Source organism: Dryobates pubescens, chromosome 14 (assembly GCF_014839835.1).
Source record: "Dryobates pubescens isolate bDryPub1 chromosome 14, bDryPub1.pri, whole genome shotgun sequence".
Lineage (NCBI taxonomy): Eukaryota > Metazoa > Chordata > Aves > Piciformes > Picidae > Dryobates > Dryobates pubescens.
Window position 1 is genome coordinate 11,224,251 of NC_071625.1, and position 23,141 is coordinate 11,247,391.

Here is a 23,141-nt window from a genome sequence, read left to right on the forward strand (position 1 = left end):
TTTTACATGTTCTTCCTACAAATACCCTCTAGAACCATCATGTAATAGAAAAAGATTAACAAACATAACACTTCTCTTTTTTTTTTTTCCATAATTGAAAAGCAGAGAGGAAAATCTTTGCTGGATACTACATTCCTTCCATTTATAATTCTTTTGATAGAGCAAAATATGTGAGAGAATACAATTCACAAGAAAATAGGTGGAGGGGAGGAAAAGAAAACAAAACTCCTGAAAGTTATTCTAGGATATATTTTCTATTCTTTCTAAAATTAATTGATTGGAGCAATCCAACTGATATCATGCATACAACACTGACATTTCTGTAACAGTCTTGCAATCACCTGGGATTGCATACCCCATTTATAACTTCTCTTGGGGACTGAGCATGCATTTTCTCTTCAGTGATGTTCCCCCAAGTTTAGATGGTGTTAGTTTATAACAACAGAATGAATATAAACAATAAGCAGCAGTTATGAATATGTAACCCAGAGCACCAGAGACTTACTGCGAATAGGATTTGTTAACAGTATATGAACTGTGCAACTCTCACTGAAGGATGTCTTTTGTGTAAATCTCTGCAAACATTGACTTTAATTTAGCTGTAAATTAATTATTAGTCTGAATGTATTCTATCATGAATTCTCTAGTGTTATTTCTTCTGTTGTCAAAGAATGTTTCAATATATATATCTCACCTATATACATCTCAAATACCTATTTCACAATAATGTAATGCCAGCAATAATTCACAGAATCAAATAATCTGAGGATGAAAGTTTAAGTAATGTGACAATTTGCGTCCTGGAGAAATAAATAAAATGTACAGCCTGGTTCTTACTCACTGGAGAGGCTTCTCAGGTTACTTACCTACACAGCGAGGTGTTTTATTGTGATTGCTCCAGGTACCATCTGGCTGGCAGACTGCAGTAGTAAGTTCCTTGGCTGATAGTCTATATCCATCATTGCAAAAATATGTAACTCGGGTGCCAACTAAGTAATCTGTAGTTAATATCCCACCATTTAATGGAGCTTTAGGAATTCCACAAGATATTGCTGAGTAAAGTGAAAGACAGAGTTGTTTTGTATCTTCTTCATTATAAGATTCCACTCATCAACTCATATATGCATTGTAATATTAAGAGTTTTTAATTCAGAAAAATAAACTTTTAACATATTAATGTGCATTTTAAGCTTACAAATAAATGCCCTTAAAATTTTAGGGAAATAAGTCTCAGGAATTTTTTTATCTTTTTGATGGAGAAGGTTAAAAACAAGAACAATGGTTTGTAACTCTGGAGATACGCAATCAAAACACAGAAGATAATCGAAGAAGAAAGAATGGAGAATATCTGGGGGGAAAAAATATGACCAAAAGGAATAAAATATTAAGACAAGATCTGACTCTAAATAATGCTGTCTGGGGAATAAAATCAAAAAGGCTTAGCACTTAACTCTTAAGTATCTGACTTTGAAGTGGAATCTCAAACCCTACGAAATCACCTCTCCTGCCTACACAGAGATATGGTAAGTTAACCCTCTCAAACTATGCATAAACAGTTGATACAAAAAAACCCCCCAAAACTGGTAATTTATTTTTTTTCCTATTGTGAGCTGATCTAACATGAGACAGATAAGGTTCATGAGCAATATAACAACAATGTGGCACAGTACCAAAGCTAATAATCACAGCAGAGACACAGGTAATGTACTAATGCTGTCACGACTTGCAGAAAAGAGGCAGTAGGATCAATGTTAAAATATACATCCATCACCATAAAAAGAACGTGAACATGACATGTAATTTTTCAAATTTTGTTTTTTAAAGGATAAGATCACAGAAAATGATTAATTTGATTGCGTCATCTGGGTAACCATAAAAAAGCATGTATGTTAGGGCTATCGTAGTATCTGCTGGCAACTAGAGACAAACACACACTTTGAAGAAAATAAGAAAACAGTGATTAGGAGACAGTGAAGACCTCAAAAGAGTTATTGAATTCTGTCTTCCAGAGGTATGATCCTAGAGGGATAAAAAGTGACAGGTTAACTGAACCAGAATGTCCATCTTCCACTTCTTACTAAATCTTGGACAAAGGTGTACTGTCACCTCATACGACCAAAGAAGCTGACACTAAAATGAAAACATGTGAGCAAACTGGTGTTTACTACATCTGAAACAACCCAGGTATTTATTTTCCATCACATTTAATTTTTATTATTTTTTTTTTACTGTCAGTGAATTCCATTGAAATACTCTTTTTAAATAATACATTAGCTTCTGTACATTTTACCAGGCAGAAAAAAACAAAACCACCTGCTATTCAGACAAATGGTAGCTTACATTGGAAAAAGAAAGTTTTTTATGGTGCATTATTTTATAATGAAAGAATTTACCTTGACAAGCTGGTACTGGAACGTCCCATGAGTAATAACCATGTGGAGACTTTCTGCATACAGCAGTACTTTTCCCAACGAGACGAAAACCTCGATCACAAGCCCAGCGAACCATACTGTTGAGCTGTCCGCCTGTCTGACTGACAATGAAACCATGTGGAGGGGACTCTGGAGTACTACAGTAGAGAGCTTTAAACATGAATATTGAATAAACAAAAGATGTATTTAGAATCCAGATGACAACTCTTGACAAATTCTTGTTGATTTCAGCAGAAAGTTAACCGATAACAAGCTGAGAAAATGTCACTAAATGTTGTTTTATTTTTGTGCATGAATCAAGCAATTTAGCTAAGTATAAATGTGAAAGAATAGGGATTTATAGATGCTTCAGATTTTAGTAGTCTCAAAGCAAATGCAGTGATCACTTGTGTAACAGGTTTTCTTAATAATTTTCTTTCTTTTTCCCACCAAGTAAGCTAGAGAATTTTAGTTCATGATGAAATGTATTGCAATCTTATACATTTCAGCAGTATACACCCAAAAAAAAACCCCAAACACAACAAAATAACCCAAACAAACAACAAAATAACCCTACCACACTTCAGAAGTCTTTCTGAGAGAAAAATGATCTTCAATAGCTGTAGCTGTTACAGTCTAAAGGATTTAGATACATTGCCTCTGACACTAAAGATTGCTTACCTGTTATACTGTCATTACACTTGCTTTTCTTTTAACTTACTTGTTCAATGTGTCTATGAGTACAGAGTCACTTGATTTTAACTACCTTACCAGAGGACTGGTGCAGAAGTGACTTACAACCTGGCAACCAGGTTAGGATACATATTGTTTGTTTATGAATTTCCTTTGAATGGGCCATTAATGTTAGAAATTATAGTGCCCTTTTCACATAAATAAATGTTTCATATTGAAATTGTATACACATTAAAGAAAGTTAGATTTACATACCTATGTATCTTATCCTGAAACCTTTTTTATTGGTGCCATGGTCTGCTGACCAGCGGAGAAATACTTCATGGCCATTGCTGGTTATATTTAGAGAAGACGAATAGTCCCCACTGAGAGAAATGAGCAATGGGCTGTGACTATTTGGTCCTTGATGTAAGAAAGAAGAAAACCAAACCAAACCAAAACAAAAACAACCAAACAAACAAAAAAACAAAGGGAGTTACAAAGTTTTTAAAAAAGCATACCATAAATTTTACAAATATAATTAATATTCGTAAAAAACATCAAACAAGCAAATGGTAAATTATTCTGAATTAAAGAAAGAAGTGGATACTGCATGGTGAACACTAGAGTACATATTTTTTTCAGACAAAAATTATTTCTAAACATAATTATTGCAGTGCAATCTTGGAACACAGTAACACAACAGTTCTTTTTAACTCAAAAAATGCAAAGACTTTCTTATTCAATGTTTGTTGTTTTTATGCTGACAAATTACGGTTTAGAGAAGCAATACTGATTACGCAGATGCACTATAAAAATGCACACATAGAGAGAAAATGCATAATCCAAATTTGTGCATCCTATAGTTACCATCAAACACCTCAAGTATATCAAATTCCTTTTCTGTCTGGAAGAATTCGAAGAACATGCTGATATTATAACCCTTTTCCACTGTAATGGTCCATGCACACATCTGGAGATTTGGATAGCTGTCAGGATATCCAGGACTGAGTATTACTCCTGTTGAATCCAGACGCATTTCATTGGCTGGACAGAGCACTGGGAAACAGAAAGACTGGTAAAAAAAAAATAAATCTAAAGCTCACTATTTCTATTTGATGTGATTGAAAGATTTTCCTGAGTTGCAAAGAAAACCAACCAACCAAAAATCCTAAAGTAATCTTTATCTTGCAAATAAACCCTGTAACCTTCAGAACTTATCCCTTCATGACACTTTTTAAAATGTTCTTGTGGGCTGTGCACTGAATTGCTTCATTGTTTAAAAAGTGAAACATAGAACTTTTATTTTTCCTCAGATTACTATTACTGTTAGCAGTCATTCCAGGTGAATTTTCACACTAAAAGAAGAACTTGAAAATACTATGGTTTTTCGCCTGCCAGATTCTAAATAATGAATAATGTACCCCTGCCACAATCGGTGGAAGTTTTGAGATCCTCAATCAACTTCCAAGAATATTGATGTGCCTACACACAATGTAAGCACTTTTCAGACATTGTGCTTTGGTATAGAAAATAAAAGACATGCTTCAGGCCAATATTTTGTTGCTTGGCAGGAATAATTAGACAAGATATCATTTGTTGTTTAGATTCATAGAAACATAAGAAAATGATAGCTTATTACCTTCACATGGAAACAAATCCACCTGAAATCCTACTTTTCCTTCAGCACATGTAAATATAGTCCTATTTCTTTTCTCTCCCTTACCAAAAGAAACAGCAAAGAGTCCTTAAAATGAAAGCCTATGACTAGCACTCAAGATGCTAATGTAACAATCCTAAATGAGCCAAAGAATCTCAGGCTGACTTTTGGCAATTCATCTAACAGCTCCTCCTTTTAAAAGGCACAACAGTTCACTGTAATACAAGCATTTTCTCAGGAAACAAAGATCAAATTAGGAGAAAGAAAAAATACAGGTGATTCCACCCCACATAAAAGGAAAGATCCAACTATCACACTGGTATATCTGCATATTTTACATTCATATTGGACCTGTATCTACACAGAACTTTATTTTAATTAAATCTGCATATGAGAAGTTTATGATTATACATTCACATTTGTAGTGAACTCTTGAGTTCAGACAATTGGATCATCTCTTCTTTCTAACACACAGACATATTAGCATTCTGATGAGCAGATATAAGTTAGCTGAAGAAGAAATTATAAAAATCTGAAGTTCTTAATTGCTGACAGTCTTTTCCCTAGATTTAATGCTGGAAAATAAGAAAGGGAATGTGCTTTTACTCTTTCTCAAAAATATTGCTGGGAGAGGCTAGACCACACAACATGAAAGTGTTTTCTGCGGGGATAAAAGATGACACCTGCTGCATCCCTGATGACTTATTCATCAGGTATTACTTACCACATCTTCACCCCACTGTAAAGAATTTTTTTATATATATATCCCATATCATATTCTGAAGTTAGTAATTTTCCCCTTACAGTTGTACTGGGAAAAACCAACAGCTCTAGATATTCCTAATTGTCATCGTTTCAGGAGAGGGAGTGAATGCTAGCAGTGCAGCCTGCACAATTAAAGTATGGAAGTTTATACATGAACTAGTATAGTACACTAAGATCATGAAAAACATACATTTTAGCAATATAATTTTGCTGCCTCTAGATTTCACAAATCTCTACTAATCTGGGTTTCAATACATATTGCTGTTTCCAAACATACAGATTATATGAATACATACAAAAGAAAATTCTATTGATGCTTACTCTAGTGGTCAGTTTGAAAGGTCATTTTAAACATGTTTTAACTAAGTGCTTTGAATTTTTTGTTCTATTTCTTTTTCCCAAATCTGCTAACTAAAGATTTTGTTAATATCATTCAGCTTTAGACTGCAACAATAAGAGCACTGATTTGATATTTAGCATTTCTATGTGACAAAGAAAAGATTATCTATGCTAACTGAAATTATATTCCCTGAGTTTTTGTCTTGTGTCTTGAAATTAATAGAAATATGCCTTCAGCAACACGTCCGCAGAGGGAATGCCTCAGGATCAACACATATGTCTGTGTTTGTCCTGTCTATTACTAAATCATTTTAATCTTTAAACAAGTGGCCAGAAGTTACTATGGTTTCCCAGCCATTAAATGCAGTAAGTCTGCTAAATTAGGATTCTAATTTAAACTGGAGTATTGGAAGCTATTCCTAGACACATTCATACCTAAATTAAGGCATGAATTTTCAGAAACTATCAGTGTTAAAGTTCTTTTACAACACAATTCGAGATCACTTTGCATTTTTAAGAGCTAGACCGATAGGTATTATTTTGCATAGTTTTGTACATAGAACCAGGGGAAAATGGGATATTCAGCAGTGGTAGCTGACCCTTCTGGATTTCCAGGAATGCAAGAAAAAAGGTACAAGGCAGCAATTTTTCAACTCAGCTAAAAACTGGGTTGAACATTACAGTCATAATTAAGTTCTAAGTATTACTGTACTGATGTTTAAATGCATAACAAGCAAATTGTGCACCAGGGTGACTCTTTAGAATTTACGAAGAAATGGTTAAATACTAAAGCTTTACTTGTAAAAGTAGTAGATTTATTCAGAATTAATTTACTATTTGCAAATAAATCTTTCATCATGAGTGTTTTATAGATATGCTAATTAATTAAAATTGCTGGGGAAAAAAACAACAACGAACATCTGATTGGTGGAAACCCAGATGGCAGTATTTTTCATTTAATATAAATGTAAATCAGCTGTGTTATTATGACTGATCTGGGAAAGTATTTTAATCTTGCCGTTGATGTTAGAATATTAAGCTCAGGAGTAGATGGATCATGAAGGAGTATCACAACTGTCAGGGTTCAAAGTCGCTTTTGTTTCCAAAAATTATACTTTTATGCAGTCATGATTCTTTTGTGTGGGTTTGTTTGTTTGATTGATTGATTGTTTTTGGTTTGGGATTTTTTGTTTGGTTGGGTTTTTTTCCTTGAAATGTCTTATCATACATGATATAGGTAAGAAGTTAGAACTGTATTTTCATATTTGTTCTTCTCAAAATAAATGGAAAAATTAGTAAGAAAACATAAACATAAGGTGTCAGAACTGTATTTTCATATTTATCTTTCTGGAAATATATGGAAAAACTAGAAGGAAAACATAAACTTGGGCCTTTCCTTTAAATCCCTCAAATTAATTAAAACATTGCTAATCATTTTGCATTAATATTTGACAGATAGTCACCATAACAGCATGAAAATATTGGGAATAGCATCAAAAAGACCAAAATATTTTAAATGTGCCATCTTATGTAAAGAGACAGCAGTGGGGATTTAAGGAATCGGAATTCAGCTGGTCTGGCAGAAGGAAAAGGAAAAAAATAGAGAAAAAAAAACCTTGACAGGTAGGTGGTGCTCCATCCATCTGAAGCCTTTCGCCTAGTCGACATGTCAGAATCTCATTACCAACTAATGTAAAGCCTGGTTGACACTGGTATCTTATTATGTCTCCTGTTTGGGAAAAAGAAAGAAGACAAAACACAAATAAACAAAAGAGACATTAAAAAACAATTAACCAGGACTTTTAGCTTTGAAAACATTATTGATTAATGAAGTTTCTTGCAGCCATATATAATGGCTTAAATGACCTCTGGCATCAACAACTTTGATTAGTCTAAGAAATGCAGTAAATGAGCATTGTGTTACACACTATGCTTCATCTATCACTGCTTTACACCACACTATTAGCTGGAGAGTTCACTAATTTGTCTGAGTTTGATGCTGTGTGAACCACGTGCTCACAAAGTCTTAAGCAATATAATTTTTTGGATAATGACTATGAAATTAAATAAAGACATAAGATCAAGGTAGTAACCCATACAATCCTGTGTGTAGAAAAAAATAAAAAATAAAATAAAGAAGGAAAAACCCAAACCAAACAAACCAAAAAAAAAGGCAAACAAACAAAACAAAACCAAGCAGCAATTGGATTATCTAAATGTGGCATGCTGGGAACAAGAAACAGACATTTTTAAAGTAAGAGATTAAAAATTCATATGGTTTTATGTGCCAATAAAATTGAAAATTCATGTATCCCATCAGTTCTTCTGTTCTTCTTGGCCCAGGTTTGGGGTGGGTTTTTTGCTAAAATGTGAGGAAAATTAGCTGATCAGATGTCTGACATAGGACAGGTTTATAGGACAGGTGGCTAAGTAATATTATTATCAAGTATTAGAGCATCAGGATGTCATCCTCTTCTCAGAACCTCTTAATTTTTACAAACTTGATTTTACTGTTCAGGCCACAGAATATGCCATTGGCTACGTGGGCAGCTCTGTGGGTTTTGTGTGTTTCAGTATAAGACTATGTTTTATATCAAATATTATGAAAAACAAATTAAATTGAAGATAATTAAAATATTACATGTAGGATTTGCCTCCTGAAAAGCACTCAATTTCTATTCAGAGCAGTCATTTTGTTTGAAACACTGCATTTATTTTCTGTCACATTACCTATTTCAAATTCATCATCCTCAGTTAGAATTTCAGCATTTGGTATATTTGTTGGAGGCTGGCAGACTCGGAGCTGGTAGGCTACAAACAGGGAAAAAACACAGTTGACATTCCCATACTTAGTTAACACAACAGGAAGCATAAGAACATCAATATTCATAAAAAATTGGAAGTTGCATCTGTGTTCTTTATTAGTAATTTGAAGCCCTCTTCAAAAATACAATTTTGCTGCTGAACTCCTCCACTTTGAAACTGTAAGGAGTTTTAGAATCCAAAAGATTCTTCCCAGAGGCAGCACAACTGATGGACAGAAACATTTTGAATGTGAAATTTCCCAGTAGATGGGAACACCTCTCACCTGCAGATAGGGTCAGAGAAAATTTTACTTTCAAACTTCTCATTTAAAGTCTTACATGAAATAACTTTTTGAGTTTTAACATATGTATACAACAGCCAGGCAAAATAGGTGAAAAAAAATGATAAAAAAGACAAGTATGTGGAGTGTGCAAAAGCTATACAGCTTTATGATTTTATGGAGATCCAGTGGAGGTGGGCTTGTGTTTGGACACATTAAAAAAATTCCCTTTGGTCTGAATGCAAATAGGACAAGAATCCAGCCAAAGGAATTACACTGAGGAATTATACTGGCAGCATAGTCTTCCCCATTTTTCAGGTGTACACTCAGGTTGATCAATGAGTCATGTATGTCTGCTTTTCACTGATAATTACATTTTCATACAGCACTGTTTTATAACATCTCACATTAGCTAGGAAACATGATGTACTTATGGCACTTGATGATTCAGTGTCAGTTATACTTCCTCTGCTTGGATACTTTAATAATCAAATTAGTCAAAATTTTGTCATTTGCAAAATTTCTATTTTATCCAGCTACGAATTTTTGTTGCTACTGAGTTACCTATATTTGACATCTTCCTGCTCCACTGCTTTTCTGTTGATCACATACTGAAGAGCCAATTAAATCAGTGAGTCAGCAAGCTAACATCTTTCCTTAGGATAAAGTAATTTAAAAGAAACCATACCAATTAAACAAAGAATAGTTGTACTATTTGCATTTTTTTTCAGATCACCAAAGTAATTTAAAAATCGATTCAATAAATTAACCTCAAATGTCTCACTGCCTTGCCTTTATTGCTATGAATTATACACAGCTGATATGAGGAACCACAGACATAAGGATACTGTGAGATTCATTTATCTTGCAACATCAAACAAAAAAGTGATTTAAGTTCCTTCATGAATAATCATTTGTGCTACTCAGTTTCCAGCTTTGTTGCACATTGGACCCCACACTTGAGGAATGACAATTTCCATAACAACAAAAGAAGGGCTTTGAGTTATTTAGAGACACTCTATTACTAGATATGACCATTTTGCATGACCCTAGTGGTGGCCAGTCAGTAATAGCAACTCTTCTTATGAAAGGTAATTTATTTAATGAGGTTTTTTCCCTCAACAATCAGTATAGACAGTGAAATGGTGTAATTTGCCACACTTACCATGGTAACTAAGTACAAAGAAGCCACTGGTAGTAAAGTCACTGTGGAACTTGATCAGAACCTGATTGGAAGTGCTGTAGACTGATTCTAGTGCAGTGTTGCCACTAAATTGACCAATTTGAGGAGAAGTTTGATCTGGTCCATCCCTAAGAAGAAACATACCAAAATATTTTTTTATCCCAAATAAATAATTCATTTCCTCCCAGTTTAAATACATTGTAGTAAAATTTATCTAGATTTGTCTAAAGTAATGAATTATCTAAAATCAGATAAAATAGACATTAAGGGCTGAAAGTCTTTTGAAATTCTATATGTGGATCAAAGAATAATAAGCAGTAGCCTAGAGGTTCATCAAAATTTACTTTTCAAAGCAATATTCTTATTTTTAAATAAGAATAGCCACAAGCTCAAAATGATTGAATTTGTAATAGTGCTTCATCTTCCTGACACAAATTGTTTACTTTTTATAACCTATGCTTTCAAGTGTGTCTATTGGAAAATTGATGAATCTAATACTGATCATCTCCCACATTTGCTGGAATTTGGGCATTTCTAGGAAAAAAAAAAAAAGAGATGAATAGTATTTTTTTTTTTAAGAGTGAATATTGTCTTCAATAAAACCAAAATGCTTATACTCTACTGAATACACTGTTGAAATGTCAGAAGACTGTTAACAGTTTCAAGATTACAGTTGGTTACAGCCTCCTGCCTTTATCAGCTTTGCCTCAGGTATGTAGAGGATGGAATTTGTTTGCAGCTATGATTAGCTCTATTTTGTTGTTGTTGTTGTTCTTCAGAGTCAAATACACATATAGTCTCTCCTTTTATATACCCTTAACAGTTCAAAAGAAGACAGCTTGGAAGAAATAAAGCATTGCTGTAGTGTCTTGTATTAACACTGTAAAACATGATAATACAAATAAACTTCTTATCATCACTTCTTTGTAAGTACTGGTTCTCTTAGTTGCTGTTAAGCTGTCATACTATACTTTCAAATTGTCTTCATTGAGAAATGAAACCACACTACTATTGTGTTTGAATTCTTAAGACAAAGACTATGAAACTTCATGTCCAGTGCTACCCAGAGAGAAAGGTGCGTTGGAAAACATGGGTTACTGCAAATCACTCATTTCCCCTGAGGAGAATACCAGTGTCAAGGGAGAAAATCACAAATACACACTTTAATATATGCTTTGTTGCACTGTTTCACATGAAGGTTACAAAAAATGTTGAAAGTGTCTCCTTACCAGACAGTAATGAAATCATATATTGGCTCTGTTTGGAGAACTGTGAAATTGATATAGATTCCATTACCAGGTGGTACTCTTACAAGCCAGAAGCAGTCTTGGAAATTTGGATATTCATCAGGGTATCCTGGAGAGTATATGGTGCCATTCATTGCAGTTATATTTCCTCCACATAGGGCTATAAGAAGAGATTTGTTTTTAAAAGATTTTACATGTTTCTTGCACACTTAAACATGTTTGGTACACTATAACTAGATAATGTAAAACCATTGCTGAATATAGAAAATAGATTTTACTGATGTTTTTGTGGAGTCAGAAATCTGTTTGATACTATTGGTCAAATAAGAAAACAGAAAAAACAGAAAAAAATAGTATTTTAGATGTCATAAATACTAACAGAATTGGAATTAAAGAAATACTTAGACCTTAGGTTAAATTATTCCCAGCACAACCGAAACCCAATTATTACAGCTTTATGTAAACACCAGCCACAAATTTGCAGCAAAACACTTTAATCACTTCAATTCATTGACTCAAGAAAGTAGAAAAACAAAATTAGCAGGTTAGAGAAGAGATAGGTTAAGTTGATGGAGGATGGATGGGGGTGGAAATTAAAGGGGAATTTTTTAAAATTAAATATTCTATGCATGAACTTCAACTTTGAATTTCCTGAGGTAACTTCTCCTAGACAAAGTAAGTCCTGTCTATAATTCTTGTTAAAGTGCACAAATTTTAGACATCAGTACAATGCAAGACTGACTACACAGCTTTCTAACTATGCATTTTAGTCCAAAATACATGATTTTCTCCACAGACATTCGGAGGCATGTTGAATATTACACCACTTTGTTATCACAGAAAAGAATTTATGCTACAGAACACTAGTTCTGAAAAACTGAGCAAAAGCTAAAATGCTTTCATTTGGTTTATTTTTATTGCATTCCTCCCCCCTCCACCCAAAATGGGCAACCCATGGTCCCCAAAATAGACTTCAGAACCTCTAACCAGAAAACAAGTTACTGGAAATACAAGTTTGGCATACAGAGATTGTGTATTGCTTGTATTAAGGTAAGGCACATGTTATAGTTTATATATAGATATACTTTGGTGCTGAACTGTAGAGTAAGGAGACTTTCAGAGTCACACCTCACCCATTCTGACTCAACAGCAGCTATATTGTTTTTCTTCAGCTTTTAGCTTCATAGTCTCAAGGGGTTTTGAGCAGTGCAGACAGAATTGATTTTGCAGCAGGGTCTTAGGGGAGTGAGGACATGGTCTGATAACTGTCAGGTAATGAGATTTCCTTGAAAAGGATAGGGAATAGATTCCAAAAGGATGAAGCTGAGGGATATGAGTAAAGAAGGGTCAGAAAGGTTAGATGGTGCTGAGCACAGGTTAGAGGAATTTTAGGTGCATAAGGACTCAAGGATAAGAAAATAAAACTGTTTAAAGAGCAACCACATTTAGTGATATTTAATTCAGACTGCCTGCTTCAAGAAGTCTGCAGTGTTAAACAAGCCTTAGTCTGTGCTGCCTTACAATACAGGTATTTAAACAAATATAGATGTAGGCATATCTATTTCAGGTGCTAGCCATATACAAAGAAAACCCAATTCCTTTCAGTGCTTTTGAACGCAAGGTCTTTATCTCAAATGAAGCACAACTAGAAGATACCCAATTAGCTTTTTTACTTCAACAGTAAGGAATACCAACCAAACAAAACAAACTCAAAAATATCAGTAATACATAAAAAAGTCAAAATCTCTTTACTGAAAATACTGTGGAAAATATTTTCACCAAATCCCATGTAATATTTTTTTTTCCCCTGGGATTTGAGTAATGTTGGCAGTCTGTAGTCATGCAGCACAGCTTACACACTAGATCTCCATTACAAATCAGGTTGAATTTTATCTGCATCTTTACATATCACATGAAGGAGGAAACAAAGAACTTCCATTCACTGTTCAGGAACTTTATCAAAAGCAATATTTGGAACAGGAACACACTTTGGACATCTTAGAATTTACTAATTAAATTATTAATTCTAATAATGTAATTCAATGAAACAGTATCACTCTGTTCAGTAAATTAGTTGTCTTGATTCTGAGGCACAAAATATTCAGCTAGAAGTAAGTAGCAGGGGAAAACTAAGCTGTCTGGCAGTTAAGACACGAACTTTTACTATTCCCTCAGGATCCAGAAAATGCATGATGAATTCAGTTGTGATGAATTAACTTCTTCCACTTTCAAAAGACAGTGTAGCTGTCATCTCTCTTTCACAAGATATGGCTTCTCCTTATGAATTCAGTATCAGATGTGTCTTAATTCAGCTGCCACATCCCCCAGAAATGCCTGTGGCTCACTGACCCCAGAAGGAATTTTGGGTAAGCATCTTAATTTAGGTAGATAATTCAGAGTATAATGCAAAAATCCAGGTGTTTTGCTTTTTTAATTTTTTTTTTCCACCTCAGCATGTTCAGTATTGTGGTTTGCATTCTTTATGCTGAGCTTTTAGCATTCAATACAGAGAAATCAGACTTTTAACTCAGGTCTTGAATATACCTCCTGAAACTGTGGAGAGTCTTTATGGTATATGAAGGTGAGCATTCAAAACCTTATACAGATCTCATACTTGTGGAAATCTATGTTTAGGCACATAGAGAACTTGTCAGTAACTTAATTGCTAACTGTGTATAGATCTTTTGGTCTCAATAGTACAGGACTCGGAGATGGCAGTTCTGAATATGAAGTAGTGTCACTGTATCTGTACTTCTAGGAACCTACCTTTGCTGCCTCAATGTTGACACAGTCGCAACAAACATAGATGTTCCAGGAACAAGCAACTATTTCATATGGAAGAAAATCCAGCCCTCAGTTCCACAAACAGATTTTGCTGTGCACAGACATTCTTCAAAGAGATTTCTATGTTACCACCATTTTCTGTTTCATAGTCTGATGACACTGGATGACAGACCTTTGGCCTGCTGCTTAAGTACAAGCTCATTTCAGCATAGTTAAGGCTAAGATAAATACCTCTGCAGGATCACCATACACATTCATTCCATCTTGTTAAAATTTCAGCTATGTAGAAGTCACAGTTCCTTGTATCTCCTTGCTTGTTGCAAGTGTAGAAATATGCAAAAGGTTAAAAAATACCTTTTTTTAAAATTCACATTCAAATTAATATATGTAGTAATGACTGATTGGAGGACAACTGCACTTTGTGCCATGTTAGACATTTCTTTTTGACTGGTAAGACACAACATGAGTGGTTAAATTTGGAAAGTCAGTTTTTGAACACTTTTTTTCTTGATGCAGTGCATAGCCTTTACTCTGTAGTGCCAGATAGATTAAAAAGGAATACAGATGCCCATACTCCAGACCTTAAGCCTAACCTTCCAAAATTAAACTTATTCACATTCCCATGAAACATTCCAGCTTCTCTGCAAACATTTTGACATGGAAAATTGAAGACTTGATCTGCAAGACCATAATGTAGAAAGACAGGTCTCTACAAACTGAAAAGCTGAAATAATCTTAGTTAACAGTCCTTAGGAAAACTCACAAATAATGAAGGGTTCCAGTGTCACCAAGAACATACCTTCACATCTGGGCAGAGGATGGTTCCAGTTACGGCTGATGCCATGAAGACAAGTGAGAGCTGAATTTCCAATTAATGTGTAGCCAGGAAAACATTCAAAAGAAATTGTTTGTCCTACAGTAAAATCATTCCCAATAACGAAACCATTGCGAAAAGGTCGAGGATCAGGACAGCTTTGCAGCTGATATGCTAAAATAAATAAATAAGTAAACACAATGGAACAAAATAAGTAAAATACAGATTCTCATTACTTCACAAATAAAAGCTTTTCATTAGAATAACATTTTTAAAAAATCAAACACCCCATATGTCTTAAATTTCATCAAGGTAACAATCAAAATCATTCCACACCAGGAGGACTTTCTGGAAAAGAAATTATACAAAACCTAAGTTATGCAGATTGGAATCTGCTAATTGACACTACTTTAAAAGACTAAGTGAAACAACTACTATTCAGAATTAAAAAAAAAAAAAACACCACAAAATGGGTTCAGAAAATCTGTGTGACTCGGCAGGAAAGTTAAAGCAGCTACTAGAGGAAGGACTGACATTTAAATAATCAAACTGTCTTTCCAAAAATGTCATAAAAAATAACAGGTTAAATTTAAATTTAAAAAATAAAAAAGAGCAAAAATAATTTGAAAACAGGAACACATTGTTTTCACCCAGAAGAGATGTTGAACCAAGATGTGTATTGTATAATTTCAAGATCTGATCTAGAGGTAGGGTGTTGTCCCAGTGAAAATCTATCATATCAGTGAATCTGACTTCTATACGAAGTAATAAGATACAGCCTGTGATGATGAATTACATTACTGAGCACATGGTTCATTGGGAAAGGGATTGGGAGTGATACAACTGAAGTTCACAAAAACCATGAAGACAGTGGAGAGACTGAATAATGATATGGCATAAAATCCCACCGTAATTTAATTATGAATTTTCAGGGATAAATCTGAAAGAAACTAGTTAGGTTTCTGTGCTGCTAAGTAGCTTCAATTTTCCTATTAGGGAACACCATAGTGGTTTTCTGTTTCTACATTCTTATGCTTAAAGGAGAGAAAAATGTATCCATCTAGAATTTTACTTGGTTTTCTCAGAAGAATTAAAGGACACTATGATGAATTATGAAATATTATTTTATACTAGACAAATGAGATCTGAAAATAAACTTCTCTCCCATTTTTGTGGCCTTTTCAAAGATTTGAAGCATTGGCTTTTTATTACAGAACTGAGAAAAAAATATGCTGAGACAACAGTTCAAAAGAAATTTTTTTCTCTCTTATGTGGTTAAAAAATACAGGACCTTTTTAAAAATTCCTGGACATATACATCACCAAATTGATTGCAATTACTGCTATTAATAGTATACACTCTTCAGTCTTTCACTGCCCTCTTAGCAGCAGATTTTAAAGTTCTGTTACTACTACAAATTGTGACATATACCAAATGAGAAGCAAGTAAAATCTTACTAGGCAATTTAAAGGTCATTAAGTGACTTATCCTTTAAATGCTAGCACTTTTTACAGAGGTTTAATTCCAGAATGTTACATAGAGTTCAAGTCAATTTGGAATTAATACTATTGAAAGAGTAAGAGGAGATTTCTCTGAAGAAAAATTCCTTAAATCATCCTTTGAGGTTATTCATATCAGGAAAATATGTTTAAAATATATATTTGACTTTTTTTTTCTTCTGGTGACCAGAGAGCACCTAATCCCTTTTAAATGAATCTGCAATTATGTAAATAGAACTATGATCTTGCAGTCTTCAACTGCTCAGCATGACCTATTTGGGTACAACAGAACAAGAATCTTCCATTGATATAGGCAACTATAAAACGGATTCAGAGATTTCTGAGCTGGTATTAGTCTTTACTAGCCTATAAGGACACAGTACTCTAAAACAATATTTAGATCTTCCCTTTCCAGAACCCAAGACACAAAATCAAGATTCCTATGCTTATACAAGTCAACCAATAGAGGTGCTTACTTTGTAAGCCATATAATGTAAAGTAATATTCCAGCCAAATTCAGATATGGGAAATTATCTGTTTGCATACATTTGAACTGCCTTTTAGAGAGAATAGACAATTATCTTTCCTTTTTCATTTTAAATTTCTGCATTCTTCTGTTTGAACATGATGCATAACAGTTTGGTTTGGAATAAACAAAATCTTTTATTTCATGTGTACCTTTTAGGAATGCTAAAAGAGGAAATAACCTTCAACAACCACCTTGTTGTCACATAAGAATGTCAAAGTCTCACCTTGGTATACAATATGAAATCCTTGTTTGTTCTGTGAATAGTCACTGTGAAAGTATAAACTGGTTTCATGAGTTGTGCTGAACAGCGAGGCTGGTAGTTGAGGGCCACTTAGTCTCCCAATAACACTGCTAGTTTCTGTAGATCCACTTCTAACTTCTAAATAATCATGTATGGTTTCCGTTGAGAAATTCACAAATTGCAAATGGACACCTGAAAAACATCATCAGTCAATAAAAGCCACCAGCATCAATACCAGGAGGGAAAATCACATATGTACATCTTACACTGATGATATCAGAAAATAATGTGACCAATGGAAATGTATGTGTTACTCTCCCAGATGCAATTCATAGAATTCAATTTAAAGCACTCTTTGTCCTCATGCATTACTAATCCTGAATGTCTCTCAAGGTAAGAAATACTGACACTGAAATATCAATAAGATCTAAGACACTGATCTGTTGTAGGTTACATACATGCCACTTTTGGCAAGGTTTGTTCTTTGTGCATTTAGGGCAAATTTCAGTTCTAAGGATTGAACATGTTTAATATAATTAAATCTTTCTTGCTTTCAGTTGCAGAAAATAGTCCCCAGTTCTATTAAAAACTGCTTTTTTTGTGCCACACTTGGGAAAAAACCCAACGAAACAAACAAAAAACAGGGACACAAACCTGGGGAAGGCAGTGGTGAGTACCAAACCTGGTCAGTCCCACTAACTGATCAGGTTGAGTGAGAGTGTGAGAATGTTTATTCCAGTGACACTATCTGACCAGGGATGTCCTATCAATGTGAAAAAACAATGTGAATGGGGAGAACCAGAAACCAAAATATCCAAAGAGACAGACCTGACAAAACAAACATGGAGTCAATGGAGCCAATGACAGGATATAAAACTTGTCAGTCACATTAACTGATGGGCTGTCAGGAAAATACATCTACAACTTCCAGGAGCATCACTAAACATGCAGTTCAATTACTTAATTAACATACATACACTGTCATGTAATGATCTTCCTGGCAGAAACTTCTGACTATTCAATTCTTTAAGGTACAGATGGGTATCTTACTATCCATTAAAAAGTTATCTTTTCTAACCAGATGTAGAAGGACAAGAAGAAAATGCCCAGCAGCTCAGTAGTTATAAGGCTCTTTAAATATTTTCCTGTTTATATGTTGTTGGTTTTTTATATGTTAAAGTAAAATTTGTGTTTTGTCTGGAGTTACTGCAACTGTGGAATGATAACAGAGTACTTTCACTATGGAGATGATTTGAGTCCCATTGGTGTTTCTGGCAAAGACAATCAACATCATTTCACATAAAATTGAAAAGAAAAGATATAATGTTAGATTAATTATTGAAAAGTCATGAATAATTTTTTAACTGTAATAGTTAAATACTGCTTGTCATCGTTTTTGAGAGCTTTCTCCCTAGATATCATGTAAAGTTTATGAATGGTCTTCTGAAGCATGTAACATGTTATGCGCTACAGGAAAAAAAGGTTAATGCATAATTAAATCACTTTTATCTTGATTTTTGTCTCTCTTTATCTGAAGATAGTCTGTATGTGATAAGAAAGCTTCTGCTTTATATGTCATTCTTTTCTTTTGCCAGGCTTCCAAATATCTCCTACACAGAGAATCCACATAGATCCAAGATTTTCTCTATGTCTGATATTTGTGAGCTTGGCCTTTTATTTCATCTTGTGAAACAAATACTCATCCAAAATTCCAGCTGTCATTAATAACTGCCAGCTCATGCTATTTTACTGTTTGTTGGTTGTTTTTTTTTTTTCTCTTTCATTCACTTTGTTCAATATACAATCTGCTCTGCTTTAATTTTGCCCATCATTCTATCTCTATTCTCTACCATCTTTCACTACAAGTTCCTGAACCCTATGAATTTTCCAAAGTATTAAACCTTTTCTCAGCCTGTGCACTTGCCTTTGTTTCTCTGTGACTTCTGCTTTTTAGACCTTTTGTTTGGTTTTGTATCTTCCATATTTTTTGCAGTCTGGACACCCCTCCTGAAGGAGTATTTCATATATTTACATATAAAATCTAACCATAAATACCAGAAATATCAGCAAATCTTACGAAGTAGCCTTGCAAGTTGATTGCAATCATCATATTGCCATTGGTTTATTTCATGCCATTAGCTAACATGACATGGAAAATCTTATGATGCATTACTTATAATCAAGAAAAAAAATCTTATTAAAAATACTTAAACAAGTTAAATAAGTGAAAATCTGCAGAAGGTTCATATGATGATGTTTTTGAGTCTTTCTATTTACTACTTAGATGACCTAGATATGCATGCCTCCACTGGGCTAGAACCACAGCATCACTAAGATTAGTTTTAGCTAACATTTTATCAAGTAATATTTTTCACTTTTTAAATGAAATTTTACTTTATTTTTAAATTTGGGGTTAATCATGTCCTGTTTAGAAATGCTCAAAAATGTCAAGCACGTTTCTGTTTGCTTCAATTGTAGTTTTCCCATACATTAACTGAAAAAAACTAGTAGGGATCTGCATAGGATATACAGTCTAGAAAACATGATTACAAAAAGAAAAAAAAAAAAATCAAGATAAAACACTTGAAGCTATCATATCAAGCTGTCTAAAGTATAATTTCTATGACTTGATACAGGAGCTTGCAGTGTTCACTGTCTTCATGAGGAACCTGAATAATGAAAACACATTCTCAACAAATGGCACAACTTCTGTCCACAGAAACACTGTTTTTGTAAACAAACCCTCCTTAATGGTCTGCGTAAGAAATTGTGGTAGCGAGAAAGTTCAATTCTCCCCGCCCCCCACAAACCACAGCTAACTCAGTCGGAGAAGCCATGAAAAACGCTTTTTTACAAGCAGAATGAAATGCAATGAATATATACAAAATATACAATATTTACAGCATATACAAAAATATACAGGAAAGAATGTAACACAGAAACTCCCTCTGGAGAAGAATCCCCTTTCGGGTCCTCCCCAAAACCCCTTTTCTCCCTTCCTCCCTTTTTCCCAAAAAAGATTAGAGAGAAAATGGATATTAAGAGAATTTTTTTTAGTTCAAGGCAGCTGTTAAGGAAAAAAAAAAAAGTTAGTTTTCTTATCTTATTAGTCCAAGGTCTGCACTGCCAGGAACAGAAGAAAGAAAACAGCTTCCCAGCACAGAAACAGACGAGCAGACCGAACTGAAACTAAAATCCTTAAAAGTTACATTTCTACTGATCTGCCAATGAAATTAGTTTAGAATTATCTTTGTTTTCCTTTTCTTACACCAAAACATTCAGCTAGAGAATTCTGTAGCTGTCTTTTCTTAAAGGCACAGCCTAAAACTGTCACAGAAGTGCAAAGTTCTGTATCTGGAGCACAACATCCTTATCTTGATTCTGTGATCATCTGGTGCAGATTGGGAACTGAAGTGAGTAGCAGTCCTGCTGAGCATCTGTCAGTTGTAGTGGTCGCGACCTAACGTTACTGGCAAATTTACTAGAGTGGGAAGTTTGACAGCTCTTAAGTGGGAAGTTTCTAGAGGTTACTCCCAATTTTCTCCTAGGATATGCTAAGAAGTTTAATGATAAAATAATTAATTGAAATGCAGCCTTAGCAGCTTCTAAACTGATACTGATGGTTTAAAATATTTGTGATAACTATTTATTTTCCTGAGTTTATGATGTCACAAAGAGAAATTATATCTGTTCAGTTAGAAAATCATACTTAATTCTAATTAAACAACTATGTCTTTATCAGAAAACTGTAATAAATATTAAATGAAAAAATCAAGAACCTTGTAGCTTTTCTATTCTACACTTTTCTTTTAAAGCTTTGGTAATTTTTAAAAATAAACTACAATTTCTACCTTATTTTTTTTCCTCCAGGATAAATATAATGATATTTTAAATCTATTCAGTGTTTTGAATCCATAAAAACCTCAACAATTTTAATATATGAACATACCAAACCCAATAGGCAGCTTTATTGTCCATGTACAATCCAGACTGCTAGGATAATTGCCAGGAAACCCGGGGCTGAGGATCACTCCACTGAAGTCTGACATGGCACCACCACATTGTGCTAAAAAACCAAACGAAACCAGAACAAAGAAAAAACATTTTATTAAAGGAGCACAATGATACCAAAATTAATCCAGAACAATGAAGATATTTCCAACATTAATAATACAATAACAACTAAGTTTATTTAAAAAATAAAGAAATACACAGACCATTATATAGATGCACTTTATCTATAAATACATGCAACAAAGTAATTTAGAAGTAGGTGTTTTAAACATAAATATTTACTTTGCATTGACTAGACTTTAGTTTTGGGGACAAACATGCACCTGGAAGGAGAAAACAGGTGTCTACTCTGCACTCTATCTGCATGAACTACCCTTGTGAACAAAGAAGTGGCTCACATCAGCTCTGAGCAAAATTGACAATTCCACATTGGTTTGTAAAGGAGCATCTGAATAATACTGTATTTTTAAAGCATTTTAAAAGGCTTTTTAAAAACTGCATTTGTATCCTGCTGTTCTAAAAATGAGATAAAATAAACAGACTTATAAAATGGATGCACACACCTATTTCCAGAAATTGAACTAAATCCATATTTGAACCTAATTTTATTTTTGTTCAAGCATGTCATCAGTGAATAAAGTAACTTATACTTCAATATTAGATTTTAAGGTCTTATTTCTTGTAAATAAAGTTTTGTTTAACAGTTTTGCCCAATGAACAGTTGCTGCATTCTTTGAAACAGTTAAAAATCCTTACCAGCAAAAAAGAAAGGAAAAGAAAGGAAAATAACCTTCCAAAATTTCAGTGAGCGTCGTTGTCGTCAGAATTTACCACAGAGCATTGTGATTATCATAGCATGTATGTTAATCCATAATGATAGAAACTGAAGACTAACACTTAAAAAATGGATATCTGAATCTTGCTGAATATTTATAAATTCTAAGCTGAGGGAGCTCAGTACCTCACGGGAGGTTTTTAATGCCTCACAGGATTAGGAACAGGATTACGTGAAGCAGCTCAAGAGGATATATAATCTGTCTTGAAGAAAAGCAAAGTATAAAATCTTTAATGAGATCTGCAGCATCCTGCTTTCCCTACATTTAAGATTACAAAGATAGATAATTTTTACTGTTAGGGAACCCAAACAAAAAGGCATTTCTATTCATGGAAAGAGACTTTAGACAGCAAGTGGTTTATATCCTCCACATTTATTCATTATACAAGAATAATATATTTAAATTCTCTGCAGATGTTTCATTTGGGCTTCTGGCAGGATTCTAGTGCTTCTTCCAATAATATTAACATGGTTATATATGCAGTTTAATTTGAAAAAAAAAAAAAAAAGTATCTTCTTAAATTGAGCCAACATGCCTTATGTTGATCTTATTAGAGATGAAAATGTAATGCTATTTCTATTTTAGTATTTTCTATAATAGTCATCTCTCTGCTGTAGAAATGATTCATAAATAACTATGTTTGTAAGGGTCTCTGGAGGTCTCATCACTGGTAGTGAATTGATAGTATATTCTGACTACAACGTATTTCATTCCTTCTCCTTTGAAAACTTTGCCAAAATAAGTGTGAAGTGTACTTTGAAAGTTTTCTGTCTGACTATTTTCACTTTGAAGTTCTTCAGTTCTAGTTCTCCCTATTCTTTCCCCTATATGCATCACTTATTTTTGAGTCTTCTGGCTTTTTTGTTCTGCAATATTTAAGAAAGTTCACTTTGAACATACCTAAACATATTGGGATTGGATAATTCCATCTTCTTACTGGTCCAGGCATACAGGTGATATGTGAATGACCCTAGAATGACAAAATATTTGCTAAATAATATTAATAGAATAAAAAATACAATATATGACACATGATTAGAATCTCAACAAAAAGAATAATTG

General features: G+C 33.8%; 1 protein-coding gene across 1 annotated transcript in view; it reads right to left on the bottom strand.

Annotated features, from left to right (window-relative positions):
• CSMD3 (CUB and Sushi multiple domains 3) overlaps nt 1–23,141 on the bottom strand; it is a 386,198-nt gene that overhangs the window by 44,950 nt on the left and 318,107 nt on the right. The window contains exons 40-51 of the mRNA XM_009905784.2: nt 22,980–23,049; nt 21,179–21,295; nt 17,212–17,421; nt 14,946–15,134; nt 11,345–11,522; nt 10,098–10,243; nt 8,578–8,658; nt 7,463–7,576; nt 3,954–4,142; nt 3,360–3,506; nt 2,394–2,582; nt 867–1,052 (exon numbers count right to left, since the gene is read on the bottom strand). Of these exons, the coding sequence (XP_009904086.2) occupies nt 867–1,052; nt 2,394–2,582; nt 3,360–3,506; nt 3,954–4,142; nt 7,463–7,576; nt 8,578–8,658; nt 10,098–10,243; nt 11,345–11,522; nt 14,946–15,134; nt 17,212–17,421; nt 21,179–21,295; nt 22,980–23,049 (1,816 nt within the window). The remainder of the gene's footprint in view (nt 1–866; nt 1,053–2,393; nt 2,583–3,359; nt 3,507–3,953; nt 4,143–7,462; nt 7,577–8,577; nt 8,659–10,097; nt 10,244–11,344; nt 11,523–14,945; nt 15,135–17,211; nt 17,422–21,178; nt 21,296–22,979; nt 23,050–23,141) is intronic.